This window comes from Ctenopharyngodon idella, chromosome 3, assembly GCF_019924925.1.
Source record: "Ctenopharyngodon idella isolate HZGC_01 chromosome 3, HZGC01, whole genome shotgun sequence".
NCBI lineage: Eukaryota > Metazoa > Chordata > Actinopteri > Cypriniformes > Xenocyprididae > Ctenopharyngodon > Ctenopharyngodon idella.
In genome coordinates this window covers 7,235,246-7,250,430 of record NC_067222.1, presented here as the reverse complement: position 1 = coordinate 7,250,430, position 15,185 = coordinate 7,235,246, and the positions used below count along the sequence as shown (strand labels likewise).

The window sequence follows — 15,185 nt, the reverse complement described above, 5'->3', positions numbered from 1 at the left end:
TGTGGTTTGGTCTCACACAAGTCGTCTCGACTCAGAGCTCGTGTGAAGCTGCTGGAGGAATCGGCCGCCCAGCGAGAGCTGCGGTCTCGGCAGGAGAACGAGGACCTGGCGGAGAGACTGGCTGCCGTCACACGTATGGCGGAGCAGGAGCGGGCGGAGATTCAGGCGCAGCACCAGCGCAGACTCGCACAGAGTCAACAGGACCGAGACAGAGAGGTGGAGAGACTCAGAGACCTGCAGAGGTGACACACTCATACACACACACAGGTTTCCATGTTTAATGGGGACTTCCCATAGACGTAATGATTTTTATACTGTACATATTTTATTCCTCTACACTAACTCTACCCCTAAACCTACCCATCACACAAAACTACAGGCATTTTTACATCTTCAAAACACTTAATTTATATAGTTTATAAGCCATTTTCCTCATGGGGACCAAAAATGTCCCCATAAGGTCAAAAATTACTGGCATTACTATCCTTGTGGGGACATTTGGTCCCTATAACATGGGGAGTACCAAGTACACACACACTGATGAAGAGTTCATTTAGTCCTACATTAAATCCTGATCTTCAAATACTTCAGATCAAAGTTTGTCATGTGATTGGCCTGGGATCTGACTGCTTTTGCTCATGGATTATTGAAGAATGTTTTGAAATCCCTTAGGAGAAAATGAATGGGAAAATGCTTCCGGAAACTAGGCCACTGGAAAAGTGGGAATCATTATTGCTCTATAGCAGTGTTGTTATTGATTACTAAAAATTATTTAAAAGATTACTATTTATAAAATAAATTAAAAGATTATTATTTTGGTTTTCCTTAATTAACATAGAAAATAAATATTATGAACATTTTTTTTATAAATGAATAAACTTTTTTTTATTACATGGGAAAAAAAAAAAAAAAAACACTTTGAAAAATCTTCCAAAAAATATTTTAACTAATGGAAATAAAATAAGCTGAAGTAGCCAAATTACAAAAATGAATACAATTATTATTTTAAATTAAAGTAAAAAAATGAATATACAAAATCAACAAATTATTATTAAAATTTAAATAATTGTTTATTATTAATTTAATTGATATTAAAATTTAAATGACATTAATAATAATAATAAATTATAATGATGTGTGTTCATACATAATCATTTCTTAAAATAAAATTAAATATTACCATGATGTAGAAATAAGTTTTCACATTTCAGTAATGAAAACATTAAAAACTTAAAAATTAGAAATTTTCTAAACTAAATAAAATAAAAACTGAAATTTTGAACTAATTTTTATTTTTTGAATTCTAAAACTGAAATAAAAATAAAGCTAAGTAAAATAATTTTTTAAAAACCCTAATAAAAATAATAAAACCACGTAGCAAAAAAAACAAAAAACATAAAATTGAAAAATAAGAGCGAATTCAAAATATTGATAAATACTATAATATTATATATTATAATATATTATATAAATAATATTATGATAACAAGATGATTATTGACTAAATTATTATTCTGAGAAGCAAGGATTGTCAAAGCGTTTTTGTCAGCCGAACCCCTCTGAGCTAAAATATTATAGAATATAAAATATAAAAGTCCCCCTGAGATTTTAAGTTAATATTTCAGTAATTTAACAACATATTCATGATGTTGGTTCTCTGATGTCGGTTAATGATCACGTTATATGCAGATAAACTTTTTTCAGCAAGTGTTATATTTATTTATTTATTTAAATTGCTGTATTAATTTTGACTGTAATATTACCTTTTCATAAAAAAAAAAAAAAAAAAAAAAAAAAAGATGATAACTTTAGCTCTAATGTTTAAGTCCTTCAAAAGTTGACTATGGTTACAGAAATGTAAAAAAACAAAAAAAACAAACAAAAAAATGATTTTAAGATGTTTTAAAAGACCCTCGAGGACCTAATTTATATTTGCACACGTGTTCCTGAATACATTTTACAGTTTCCACACATATATTTTAAGCAATAACTCGTAAATGTGAGTAAAATGCTCGTACCTTTGAGCTAAAGTATCATAGAATATAAAATATAAAAGTCCCCCTGAGATTTTAATTTAATATTTCAGTAATTTAGCAACGTATTCATGATGCCAGTTCTCTGACGTTGGTTAATGGTCATGTGACATGCAGACCAACAAATAAATTGTAATCTTTTTTTAGTAAGTGTTTTATTTTGATCGTTTTTAATTACTCATTTTTATTTATTTATTAGCATTTCATCAAAAAAAAAAAAAAATTAGCTCAAAAGTCCTTTAAAGTTTGATGTTACAGAAATAAGCGAATGAACCCACCTGAGTGTAAAACAAGCTCATTTGGTTAACGTGTGTTACAGGAAGTCCATCCTGGAGATGAAGAGAGATCATGAAGAGCAGATCCAGCACCTGAAGAAGCTGAAGGACGAGGAGATCGACGCCGTGACCAGCGCCACGTCACAGACCAGGTGCTGCCCGTCACCGATCACACACAGAGAGCAGACTCTCGTCCGTCAGACGCAACTCATGAGGTGTGTGTGTATGTGCAGGTCTCTGACGGCCGTCATCGAGCAGATGGAGCTGTTCTCCCGCAGGCTGGGTGACCTGTCGTCTCGAGTGGAGAGCTCACATGAGCACACGGCGCAGGGACTGGAGATCGGAGCCAGACAGAGAGACCAGCAGCTCCGAGGTGCCGCAACAAACATCACTGCATCTCTGCAGACAGGGCTCGACACGTGCCTTCTTCCCCAAGGATCACATGTGCTCCTAGTTTGGACAGTTTAGAAGCTCATAAAGAACTGTAGGAGCGCAATGAAAATGCCAGATACAGTTTATTTTGTAACTGAAATACCAATAATGACCAGAAAAAAATGTGTTCTTAAACGATTAGTTCACTTCAGAATTAAAATTTCCTGATAATTTACTCACCCCCATGTCATCCAAGATGTCTTTCTTGTTTCGAAAAGAAATTAAAGTTTTTTTAAGAGAACATTCCAGGATTTTTCTCCATATTGTGGACTTCACTGGGGTTCAACGGGTTGAAGGTCCAAATGTCAATTTCAGTGCAGCTTCAAAGAGCTCTACATGATCCCAGACGAGGAATAAGGGTCTTATCTAGAGAAACGATCTGTCATTTTCTAAAACAAAAAAACCCCCCAAAAAATTATATACTTTTTAACCACAAATGCTCGTCTTGCACTGCGCCGCGCATTACGTAATCACGTTGGAAAGGTCACGCGTGACGTAGGTGAAAGTACCGATCCAGTGTCTACAAATGTGCAAAGACTAAGTCAAACACCCTTTACAAAAAAAGGTAAAACAACGATGTTGGACGATTTTGAAGTAGGAGGAGAAAATGAGATGCCGTTTTTCTTCCACCTACGTCACGTGTGACCTTTCCAACGTGATTACGTAATACGTGGCGCAGAGCAGTGCAAGATGAGCATTTGTGGTTAAAAAGGATATTGGTTTTTTTTTTTTTTTTTTTTTTTTTAGAAAATGACGATCGTTTCGCTAGATAAGGCCCTTATTCCTCGTCTGGGATCATGTAGAGCTCTTTGAAGCTGCACTGAAACTGACATTTGGACCTTCAACCCGTTGAACCCCAGTGAAGTCCACTATATGGAGAAAAATCCTGAAATGTTTTCCTCAAAAACCTTCATTTCTTTTCAACTGAAGAAAGAAAGACATAAATCTTGAATGGCATGGGGGTGAGTAAATTATCAGGAAATTTTAATTCTGAACTGAACTAATCCTTTAATGCTGGACTTTTAATTATAAACAAGCCCGAAACACACCGGGACTCTTATTTTGAAATGTCTATGCTGTACTACTTCCAGCTGCCCTATTCAAACATATGAGGGAGATTAAATATGCACTCTTACAACCATCTACAACAACATATTACAATATAAACACCTTAAAGTAAACAGTCATAATTCAATCAATAATCAATCTATTGGCATAAATCTGCAGTATTCAGTGATTGTGAGCTCCTATGAACCACACAACAGAGCCATGTTTTCACTATGAATGCACAGCACAGACGAAATCATCGTCTTTTGAAGTATAATAATCATATTAGCCTAAAATTTAAGACCTCTTAATATGATAATTAAGACTTGTGTTATACCATTTAAAATATGTGAGACTTTTTATGACCTTAAATTTGAAAAAAGTGAATAAGATGTTTTAAAAGACCCGCAAGGACCTAATTTATATTTGCAGATCATGTAGTTCGCACACATTTATTTTTAGTCGTAAATGTGAGTGAAGCACTCGTACTGTAGATTCCTGGTAAAACAAACAAGCTGAATGTGTTTTTGTCTCTCAGTGCTGCAGGAGCGTTTGAGTCAGCAGCAGCACGAGATGAGTGACGAGAGGTCACGTCTCAAAGAGGTCATCGCCAAGATGGACACACAGCTGGCCGAGCAGCAGAGACAGCTGGAGAAGGTCGAGAAACCTCACCGAACCCACACCACACACTCACTCTGAACATGAATGAAACAGTCATATACGTTATCAGTCAGAACACAAGACTGTTTAACATAGTCGCTTTTCCACCGTCAGGCCGGATAGTTTGAAGGATAATAAGGAACGGTTCCAGTTATATTGGACAACTGCGCTGGTAGAAGCATGTAGTGACGTTGCCACTCAGGATTGGTCACATGTCTGTGATTCTATGTAGATGTCCAAGTGCACTATTTGAACGACGTAAACATAAGTTAAAAATAAAAGAGACATCTGATCATCCTCCATAACGCAGTCGCTATTTACATCTGTAAACCGTCAGTAAACTCTTGCATTACCATTATCAGCCCACAGTGGGACATGAAACCATGTCCGTACCGGCACAGAATGGAACGGTCGAGCAATGAGAACGGTTTGGCCGACAGTGGAAAAACGGCTCATGAAGTTACGCTGGTTTGTGTGTTTAGGAGCGCTGGCGTGTGACATCAGAACAGGCCAAAGCTGAATCATCTCTACGAGGACTAGAGGAGGAGAGACGGACCATGATGCAACACTTCAGCATGGAGAGAGAGGAGCTGGAAAAGGCAAAGGTCAGACCAAAATGACACCACATCACTCATTAAACATGATTTAAATTATAGATTACACATCAATTATAGATCTACTGTATATCTATCTCTCTCTCCCTCTTTCTCATATATATATATATATATATATATATATATATATATATTACTCTCTCTCTCTCTCAGAGCGCTCTGCTGGAGGAGCAGCAGTCCGTCATGCAGCACTGCGCTGAAGAGCGGCGGAAGCTGGCGGCCGAGTGGAGCAGGTTTCACACGCAGGAGAAGCTGCGTCAGGAGCGGGCCGAGAGAGAAGCCAGCCGCGCCATGGAGAGAGACGCCAACAGAGAGGGGTCCATCCTCAGCATGGCACAGGTGTGACTGATGATATAAACCTCATGCAGTGCAGTTCAGACGCTATCTGTACTGTATCAGCTGATCACAGTACAGGACAAAAATGTGTTTTCATGCATTCATTCATGCTTTACAGCTAATATTAGAAGCTGAAGCCAATACATTTTTTTTAAATGTATGAATTTTATGTAATGAGTTGAGTTAGATGCTAATGTTTACATGAAACAGACACAAACATCATAATTTTATGTCATAGTTGTATTTCTCAGTACTAATATTATATATTATATTTAAATCTTAACACTCTTATTTTTGAGTTAAAAACTTGCAATTAAAAGAAACAATTGTTAGAATTGGGAGATATATAATTATATAATGTCAGAATTCCCTGAAAAGAGTCTAAATTGTGAAGATGTAAATTCGCAATTAACATATTTGTTAATCTGTGGCAAAAACAGTAATAAGTCTTTTCATTCTCAAAGCAGACCATTCTACGTTTTTATGCTTGTTATACTTAAAGAAAAAAAGTTTTATTTGGAATTATAATAGTTAACTTATAACAGAAACCATTAAAAAAAACAGTAAAACAAAATAAAAATGACAAAAACACAACAAAATTACTAAAAATTTTAAAATTAAAATGGATGGATATATATATATATATATATATATATATATATATAAATAATCAATCTGGCTCAAAAACAACTAATGTACACATATATAAATAAAAAATGTAATATATAAATTAAAATAATCAAATAATTACATTTTAATTATTTTTTATTTTATTATTACATTACATTTTTTAATTAAATTTTGATTTTATATATATATATATATATATATATATATATATAAAACAACTTATGTTTATAAAAATATTAAATTAAAATATATATAAATATATGTATAATCTATATATACAATATAAATGTAACTGATATATTTAATTCAATATTTTGAATTACTTTTTATTTTTCATATTTTCCATTTTCATTTTAATTTGATTAAATTTTTGTAATTTTGTATTTAGTTTTAGTCTAATTTTATTTTAGTTTGTTTTTTTATATTTTTTAATAATTTATATTTGTTTATATTTCATTATTATTTTAGTTAACAAAATCTATTTTTAATAGTATTTATTTACAATAACAACACTGCTAATACAAGTCTAAGCAGTTCAAATGGGAGAAATTGGAAAAGTGAGAGGGACTGGTGACATCAGCAGAAAAGGGAAGTCGTTTGAGAAGCGAAACAATCAATCACAGTTTTCCTTGGTGATATTCAGGAGCAGGCCGATCTGAAGCTGCGCTCCGGAGAGCTGAAACAGAAGGAGGAATCGCTGCAGAGAGAGAGAGACAGCCTGGAGAAAGAGAGACAGGAGCTGGACAGAGAGAAAGAGAAGCTGAGCTCCACGGCACTGCGACTCAAAACACGCGCACAGGAAGTGGAGGCGTTCAGTAAGGTAAAATACTAAAGCACTGTGGTCAGTGCCGCGTTTGACACCTGATCATGTGACACTGAACCGTCTCCTCATGTGCAGCTGGCGTCCGAGCGCTTCGAGGAGGGAGAGCGAGCGCTGAGGGAGGCCAGACAGGTGGAGGCCGAACATCAGACCAGACTACGCAATATACATACACAGATAGAGCAACTGAGACAACAGGAGCACAACTTACAACAGGTCACTGCTAACCACTGTCTGAAACTAACACACAATGTCCTATTTATAAATGTAATTATTTTTTGATGTCACAGTAATGTAGTTATCTAGTTACCCGACGCTGTGTAACTCTGATCATGTGACCTCTCAGGAGCGCTTGAGGATGACGGATCATCACAGAGACATGGAGCGACTGAGGCACACTCTTCCTGTCAATCCAGTGACGTCAGCGCCTCTCATCGCAGGTAATGTGTCCGTTCACAGACCCACTGCAGGCGTTCAGTGTCTCAGACAGTGAGTCACATGTGTGTGTTTGTTAGATTTCTCTCCTGCGTTGGCCAGCACACACCTGAGCGCCGCTGTCAACCCGCTGCCTGCTGAACTACACGCCCGACTCGCCCTCATCAAACACACTGCTGAGAAGGTACGCCAACACCGATTCACTTCACAGCTGATAACGTCACAATAGGGTGATTTAATACCCAGTTTACCCAAGTAATGACGCACTCTGATATGTACTAGAGAGACCAGAACCTTTCAACTGACCACCATTAAAGAGGCTTAACATGGTATATGGATTACACTTATATACATGTATGCAATGATGAATTGAATAATTCAAAACAGAAAAAAATGCAAAAGTAAAGCTTAATTAATAATTAAAATAAAGCAACACTAGCTAAAAAAACAAACAAAAAAATATACAGAAATAAAAGAACAAACAAACACATACAAGAATAATAAAATAAAGTGAAAAATAATAGTTTATATATAATCCAGTATTGTAATTTTTTTCCAATAGTGCAAAAAACACAGTATATACATGTATATTAAACACAAAATAAGCTCAAGGGCGTATTATATACATATATGAAATGATTAAGTGAATAATTCAACCATATTAACAAACCAGAAAAATATCCTCATATAAATGCCCAAGCCAACAGTTTGAGCAACTCCAGTGAAAAATCAACAATTCAGTTCAGCAAGCATAGCCAAAAATAAATAAATAAAATTAAATATGCAAAAATAAATAAATCTCACCATATTTCCCATCGATTTTGAAGCCAATAATCCAATAGCGAAAAAAATCAGTAGATCAGACAAGGATGTAGTTAATCCAAATTACATGCCCTTTACAATCCACTTCAACATGAAATGAAGTCAATCGGAGCAGGTGTAACAAAGGCTGAATCCCAAATGGCACCCTAAATCCTCACGGTCTTCCTCGGAGTCTGCACTATTGTGACGTAATGCAATGACATACATCCAAGTGCATGAGGAAAAGGGAAGTTAGCGAGGGAGGGGCATAAACACAGCCCAGCATTTCAGGATGGATGTTTAAACATCATTTCTATGGCCATGAGTGATTATTAGTGACCCTTACCCATAATTCTTGGAGACTGTGGGCTGTGTTCAGAATATCAAACTACCACAATTCTTATTATTTCCACAGCATAGAGGATGTGTATGCATGGCATATTTGAAATTATTTAATTTGCCAATGTACAAATGCATATATACACAGAATACTAGATCACTATGCAGTATGTATATTACAAATATAGCAATAATTTCATGACCACATGAATTCAAGACTATGGAAGCTTGTTTCAGTCACTGAGCAAAAATTAAAAAGGTAATTGCGACTTTTTCCCTCACAATTGCAAGAAAAACTCAGAATTATTTTCTCGCAATTGCGAGTTATAGTCCAATTCCGAGGAAAAAAACCCTTTAAAGAAGCAATTGAGAGTAGGGATGGGCATATCGATATGAAGTATCGATACTGACGCTATTATGTTGTTCAGGGTTGTGTTTCCCAAAAGCATCAATGTTTTTTTTACAATACTAAACGCATACAGCTCTGTTTGAATGTAGTGAACGCTCTGAATCAGCATTTGCGTGTGTTCAGATGAGCAGGAAAATAGTTCTACTACACAATTTTTCGCTAACAGGTTATTTGTCCAATTTAATGCATATTGTACACATTAAATTTCTCGTTAATTAAAATCACTGGTAAAAAAAAAAAAAAAAACACACCTTAGTATCAATACTTTCAATACGCTATGTTCGAGTTATTTCACAACAAACAAAATGAAATGGTAGCCTACATAGTTTTTGCAATTACATTTATTTAAATTGAACGTTAAAAGTTTGTATTGATGTGCTCTTCTGTAACTACACTGTCAGAATACAAAGTTTGCATTTTATGGGTACAACAGCCTGTCACTGGCAGTCCCTTATGTAAATGAACCATTACTACACTGACCATAGTTCAGCTAGGCCTACAGTATTTGTAGATTTCCATGGTTACTACAAGTAAACATTAACCATGTGTAAACAAAAATATAATAAAATTGCAATTAAGGTGTATTGAATCTTAATACCTTTCAAATATAATGTTTAGTGGGTATCATTACCCATTTTACTCATAGTAATTCAGGTTTAAGGACTTAAGCCATTAAGTTCAGATTAGAGGCATCGTATCGGCAATATTGGCCTTAAAAGTATCGGTATTGTATCGAAAACAAAGTGGTATCACCCATCCCTAATTGAGATTATACCACACAATTCTAAGAAAAAGTCAGAATTGCAAGATGTAAAGTTGCAATTACTTTTTTTAATTCAGGGGTTGAAACGTGCCTCTAGGATATTACTGTTAACCCATAATGTCCATTCATTGCAATAGCAGATGATTAAGTTCTTGCCTTCACAGGGAACTCATTTTATCTTACTTGAGAACTTTATTGTAGATGCAATTAGATTTATACTTAACTGAAGCAATGCATTTTATAACTCTTAAAATGCTTCATTAAATCCACAGTAATTGCAGACAATTTCGCAAATCACTAAAAACCAGTACAATCATTGGGAAATTTTATTTTAATGTAAACACTGAGTTAATAGTTGACATTGCCCTAAATGGACAACATCCCACCCACACTAAAGTTCTGTCTATTTCTCTAACAGGACAGAGACTTCCTGCAAGAGGAGCAGTACTTCCTGGACACCCTGAAGAAAACGTCGTACAACTCGGTCTTCAACACATGACCATAGACACTTCAGTTATTCTCATGCTCGGATGTCACTCTCCAACACAAAGTTTCTGCAAAAAGTAGGGGGAGGGGGGGAAAGAGAATTGTCACTTCAATTCATTAATATTTTTTTTTTTTTTTTTTTTTTTTTTTAAATAAAAAGTCAAGCCTCAGGTTACCATAACTCAACACAAGTTTTTCAGACAGGGATAACTTCTCTCATCACAGGCTTGAATGTCTAAACGCTGATCTTGGGTCAGATTGTTCCTTCATAATCCCAAGAGCATGTTAATGAACCATCAGAACTATTCTGACCCAAGAATAGCATTAAATTACCAAAAAAAAAAAAAAAAAAAATCTTACTATAATGTACTTTGATTTATACGTACAGCTGTGAATCCAGGTGAAGCAGGAGACCTCGTGGTGTTTCTGCTCCATCTGTGAAGAGAAAACCAGAGTCAGACGGGTTTCACACGAGATTACAGGTGCAGATTCTCATTGGCTTTTGTTTCCTCAGAATAAATTTATTGGACCATCACTAGCCTCTCAGAGGGCATTTCCAGCAGGGCCAGGGCTCGGGCACCCGGAGGTTGGGGGCCCCCCGAAATGCCACAAGCCACGGCCCTGATGGAAGTGCAGCATTTTCATCACATGTGTGAGCAGAGAGAGATTTTTACCTGATCAGCACTGAATCAGATTCAGACGTTCACCTGGAGAGAGAAAGAGCACGTGATCAGATTCAGTGTTTCCAGCACAGTGATGTACTTCATATCTGCACATTGTGTCTCAGAGTGATTCTGCTTTGCCATCGTCAGTTATCGCATCAGACGGCTTTTCCTATACAGCATCTTCATCACAGAACACGGTCAACCTTACGTATAAATGACACTTATGTACACAAAGGGGGAAACAAAGCTTTTGGAAACCAAAGCAATTGGTTCAAATGATTCAAAATCGTATTAGATTGCAGTGCTCGTTTTGTTTATGGCCATCACGATTCCTCCATTATATTATTGTAGGACTTCAAAAAGTCCTCGATTGCAATTTACCATGTCGATTAACTGGCAAAACACAGAAGTGGCACATTTAAATGACGAGAATCCCTGAACTGCATTATCAGACTTTAAGGCTGTACAACATTAAAAAAAATATAATATATAGCACTCCATTACGCAGTGCTCTGTATATGGTTAGGAGGACTTTTAAAAACGTTCAAGACATGGTTATAGCTTTGACATATGCCGTGTGTTTGGGTTGCTCATAAGGTTTATCTGGGAACGCAACATGCTCCATTTCACCAGATTTGTAACGTAAAGTCACTTATAAACCTACGGCAACAGGAGAATGCATCAAGGTCTCTAAATATGCGAATTGTTCATCGCGGTTTCAAAAGTTTAAACCCTCGCTCCGAGTTATGTTTTGAGGTCCACATATTCTTGTTCAAGTAATTACAGTGGCTGTAGCATTTCTATCATTAGGTGGCCAAATATTAAAGATTAATAAAACATTTGAATTAAATTTCGGCGACATTAAACCACCATTTGATCTGCTGTAATGTAACAATCATTAGGCCGCTGGCGCTCTCTGCAGGTATTTGTTAATAACGTAAATAAGTTGATTAAGTTTATATTATGCATTTTATCAGTGTTCAATAAAACCCATACTATTAATTGCTTTGATACTATTTAAACCAATTATTATTACCTCACCGATATGCATTGTGTCATTATTATATGCATTTTAAGTCACTTTAAAAGTTATTGTTCGCTTAGGTCTTTTAGCGCCCAGTTGTTCAAAAGTAATCTGATCAGATTTCAGCTATCGGATTGGATCAAATCTTGAAAATGGGTTGTTCAAAAGGAGGGTTCTGAAATTAGATTAGATCACAATCCAATCTTGGTTTTGATCTGGATAAAATCAGTTTGTGTTCAAAACTTCAGTAAGATTGGGATACCTTTAAACAAAAAAAAAAAAAAAAAAAAAAAAAAAAATCTGGATTATACGGATCCCATCAGAAGGATGGATTTCAGAAACAAATGTAATAAAATTTAAAACCATCTAATATACATAAACTAATTGAGCAAAACAAAGTTTAACTATTAAAGTAATAAATTAGAAGTAGACATTTGGCTACATATTTAGCCTTTCAGTTGCCTAGTTTAAAGTAAAAAATGATTGGTGCAATAAAATAATGCCCAAACAGCTGTAAATACATACTATTTAATTCAAAGTGTTTTTTTTTTTTTTTTTTTTTTTTTTTTTTTTTTAAAATCACTGTTTGTAAACTTCATTGGCACAATCATAAGAGATGAATCAGTCAAAAGTTCATTGCAAGTAAACGCTACGCAGAACTTTTCTGAGAGAATGCAAGAGTGTCCCTTTAGGGGCTCCGTAGAGCATTAGTAATCTGAAAATGTATCTGGATCAGGGCGATTCAATCCAATTTTGCTTTGGAAAAACCAGCACAAAAGTAAGATGGATTACCTGATCCTGGATAGCAAAATTCCAGATCATTCTGATCCAGATTTAACTTTTTGAACTGGTCCTAGATTACTTGATCAATCAAAATAAAATTGACAAATAACGCAAGTACCAAAATAGTCATAGTACAAATTTCAAAATTTCCACATTTATGCAAGGGTTTCAAAGCTTCACGAGTCACATTTCAAAAACACTAGAGAAAACTCAGTGTATTCTCCAGAATACAAATTCCCTAGAGCAGGGGTGGCTAACGTCTGTCCTGGAGAGTTCAGCTCCAACCCTAATCAAATACACTTGAACAAGCTAAACAAGGTCTGAAGGATAGGTGAGTTTTTAAATCAGGGTTGGAGCTAAACTCCGCAGGTCTGAGGCTCTCCAGGACCAGAGTTCACCCCTGCCCTAGAGGTTCAATCCTGTAAGGAACATACAGCTCTACATTGTGATTTATACGTACAGCAGTGAATCCAGGTGAAGCAGGAGACCTCGTGGTATTTCTGCTCCATCTGTGAAGAGAAAACCAGAGTCAGACGGGTTTCACACAAGATTACAGATTCTCATTAGTTTTGGTTTCCTCAGAGTTTATTAAGCCATCACTAGCCTCTCAGAGGGCATTTCCAGCAGGGCCGGGGCTCGGGCACCCGGAGGTTGCGGGCCCCCCGAAATGCCACAAGCCACGGCCCTGATGGAAATGCAGCATTTTCATCACAGGAAGATTCAGCCAAACATGTGTGAGCAGAAAGAGATTTTTACCTGATCAGTACTGAATCAGATTCAGACCTGGAGAGAGAGAGAAAGAGCACGTGATCAGATTCAGTGTTTCCAGCACAGTGATGTACTTCATATCTGCACATTGTGTCTCAGTGATTCTGCTTTGCCATCGTCAGTTATCGCATCAGACGGCTTTTCCTATACAGCATCTTCATCACAGAACACAATTCACCTCTAGTGACCAAAGTCCTTTTTTTTAAGACGTTATGTATTTAAAAAGAAAAAACGATGTAACACCCACCATGTAAGTGAACAGCGCACACAGTAAACCAGACAATCCTCATCTCGTTACATTCAATTCAGCCTGCAGAAAAATAAACCGTGCAAAGTTAAACACTGACCGCCATTACGAGCGTGCTTAACAAAATCACTCTAATCAGCAGACTTACATTTATCAAGGAGGTCTGAAAGCGCTGTGTTCGTATCTTCGCGTGCAATTCATTATAAACATGTTTTAATCGCGCTAAAATCGTCTTTGTGTCTGAAGAAGCTGTGTCATCCACGTGCTGCGCGGCGAAAGAGGACGAGGAAGAAGGAGCGCCCGCTTTTATAGCACTGAAATGTCACGACCCACGTGACGAGGGGTGTTACCATTCAGTAGTGAACATCCCTATGCCCTGTTCCCTTCGAAGATTTCACCTTGAGTTTTGGAAGGTCAAAAGGTGTAGGGCTCTAAAATAACAAAAAGTGAGTTCCGAAAGATTAAGAAATGTATACTGAAAGTTCTGTATGGAACAATCCTACAACGTAGCTTATCATTAATGTTTTCCTTTCCAAGTGCCCTGCGAAGGGATCATGTATGCGTTTGGAACGCAGGAAATGTGGAGCCCACAATGCGCGCGCTGGGAAAGTGAGGCGTTTTACAAAATAAAAGTCAATAAAAAATTAATTGACCATTTAACAATTATACAAAATTACATTACTGCAAATAAATTTTAATTATATTATTTAGATGTATAATCCTAAAAATGCGTTTTGCATTTAGGGCTACATTTTACTATTATAACTGCAGCTACATGTAACTGATAAAAACCAAGGGTTATTTTTTAAAGGGACAGTTCACCCAAAAATGAAAATTCTGTCATCATTTACTCACCTTCAAGTTGTTCCAAACCTGTATGAATTTTCTTTCTTCTGCTGCACGCAACAGAAGATATTTAGGAGAACATGGGTAACCGAACAGTGTATGGACCCCATTGACTGACTATAGTATTTTTTCCCCTCCATTACTATGGAAGTCAATGGCGTCCATAAACTGTTCAGTTACCCATGTTCTTCAAAATATCTTGTGTTCAGTCATTCTCACACATACACACACGTTTGTTTTTGTGAATTGTGGGGACATTCCATAGGCGTAATGATTTTTATACTCTACAAACGTATTTTCTATCGCCCTACACTACCCCTACACCTAAACCTACCTATCACAGGAAACTGTGCACATTTTTACTTTCTCAAAAAAACTCATTCTGTATGATTTATAAGCCTTTTGAAAAATGGGGACATGGGGTAATGTCCTCGTAAGTCACCCTCTCCTTGTAATACCTATGTCATACCCATGTCATTATACAAGTTTGTGTCCTGATATGTCACAAAAACACACACACACACACACACACACAAACACACATATATACTACTGACAGGTGAAGTGAATAACACTGATTATCTCTTCATCACGGCACCTGTTAGTGGGTGGGATATATTAGGCAGCAAGTGAACATTTTGTCCTCAAAGTTGATGTGTTAGAAGCAGGAAAAATGGGCAAGCGTAAGGATTTGAGCGAGTTTGACAAGGGCCAAATTTAGTGATGGGAAACCAAGGCTTTCTGAAGCATTTGAGGCTTTCATCAAATTGTG

General features: G+C 36.4%; 1 protein-coding gene, 1 long non-coding RNA gene and 3 other non-coding genes across 32 annotated transcripts in view; 1 reads left to right on the top strand and 4 right to left on the bottom strand.

The window, feature by feature from the left end:
• LOC127509861 (fas-binding factor 1 homolog) overlaps positions 1-10,434 on the top strand; it is a 78,552-nt gene extending 68,118 nt beyond the window's left edge. For all 28 annotated transcript variants that reach the window (XM_051889018.1, XM_051889016.1, XM_051889017.1 and 25 more), the window contains 11 exons: positions 36-242; positions 2,353-2,460; positions 2,542-2,681; positions 4,326-4,444; positions 4,930-5,052; positions 5,215-5,400; positions 6,671-6,847; positions 6,926-7,063; positions 7,194-7,287; positions 7,363-7,466; positions 10,013-10,434. In XM_051889018.1, coding sequence (XP_051744978.1) covers positions 36-242; positions 2,353-2,460; positions 2,542-2,681; positions 4,326-4,444; positions 4,930-5,052; positions 5,215-5,400; positions 6,671-6,847; positions 6,926-7,063; positions 7,194-7,287; positions 7,363-7,466; positions 10,013-10,093 — 1,477 coding nt within the window. In that variant the 3' untranslated portion in view covers positions 10,094-10,434. The remainder of the gene's footprint in view (positions 1-35; positions 243-2,352; positions 2,461-2,541; positions 2,682-4,325; positions 4,445-4,929; positions 5,053-5,214; positions 5,401-6,670; positions 6,848-6,925; positions 7,064-7,193; positions 7,288-7,362; positions 7,467-10,012) is intronic.
• Positions 9,155-13,884, bottom strand: LOC127510063 (uncharacterized). The gene is made up of 7 exons (XR_007929437.1): positions 13,716-13,884; positions 13,568-13,630; positions 13,309-13,335; positions 13,013-13,061; positions 10,755-10,787; positions 10,467-10,515; positions 9,155-10,148 (listed from the first exon to the last, which is right to left on the bottom strand). It is a non-coding gene; the product is annotated as an uncharacterized LOC127510063 (long non-coding RNA).
• On the bottom strand, positions 10,241-10,311 carry LOC127510325 (small nucleolar RNA R38). Its single transcript, XR_007929564.1, has one exon. It is a non-coding gene; the product is annotated as a small nucleolar RNA R38 (small nucleolar RNA).
• LOC127510328 (small nucleolar RNA SNORD49) lies at positions 10,862-10,938 on the bottom strand. Its single transcript, XR_007929567.1, has one exon. It is a non-coding gene; the product is annotated as a small nucleolar RNA SNORD49 (small nucleolar RNA).
• On the bottom strand, positions 13,414-13,488 carry LOC127510327 (small nucleolar RNA SNORD49). Its single transcript, XR_007929566.1, has one exon. It is a non-coding gene; the product is annotated as a small nucleolar RNA SNORD49 (small nucleolar RNA).
• Positions 13,885-15,185: the final 1,301 nt, after the last annotated feature.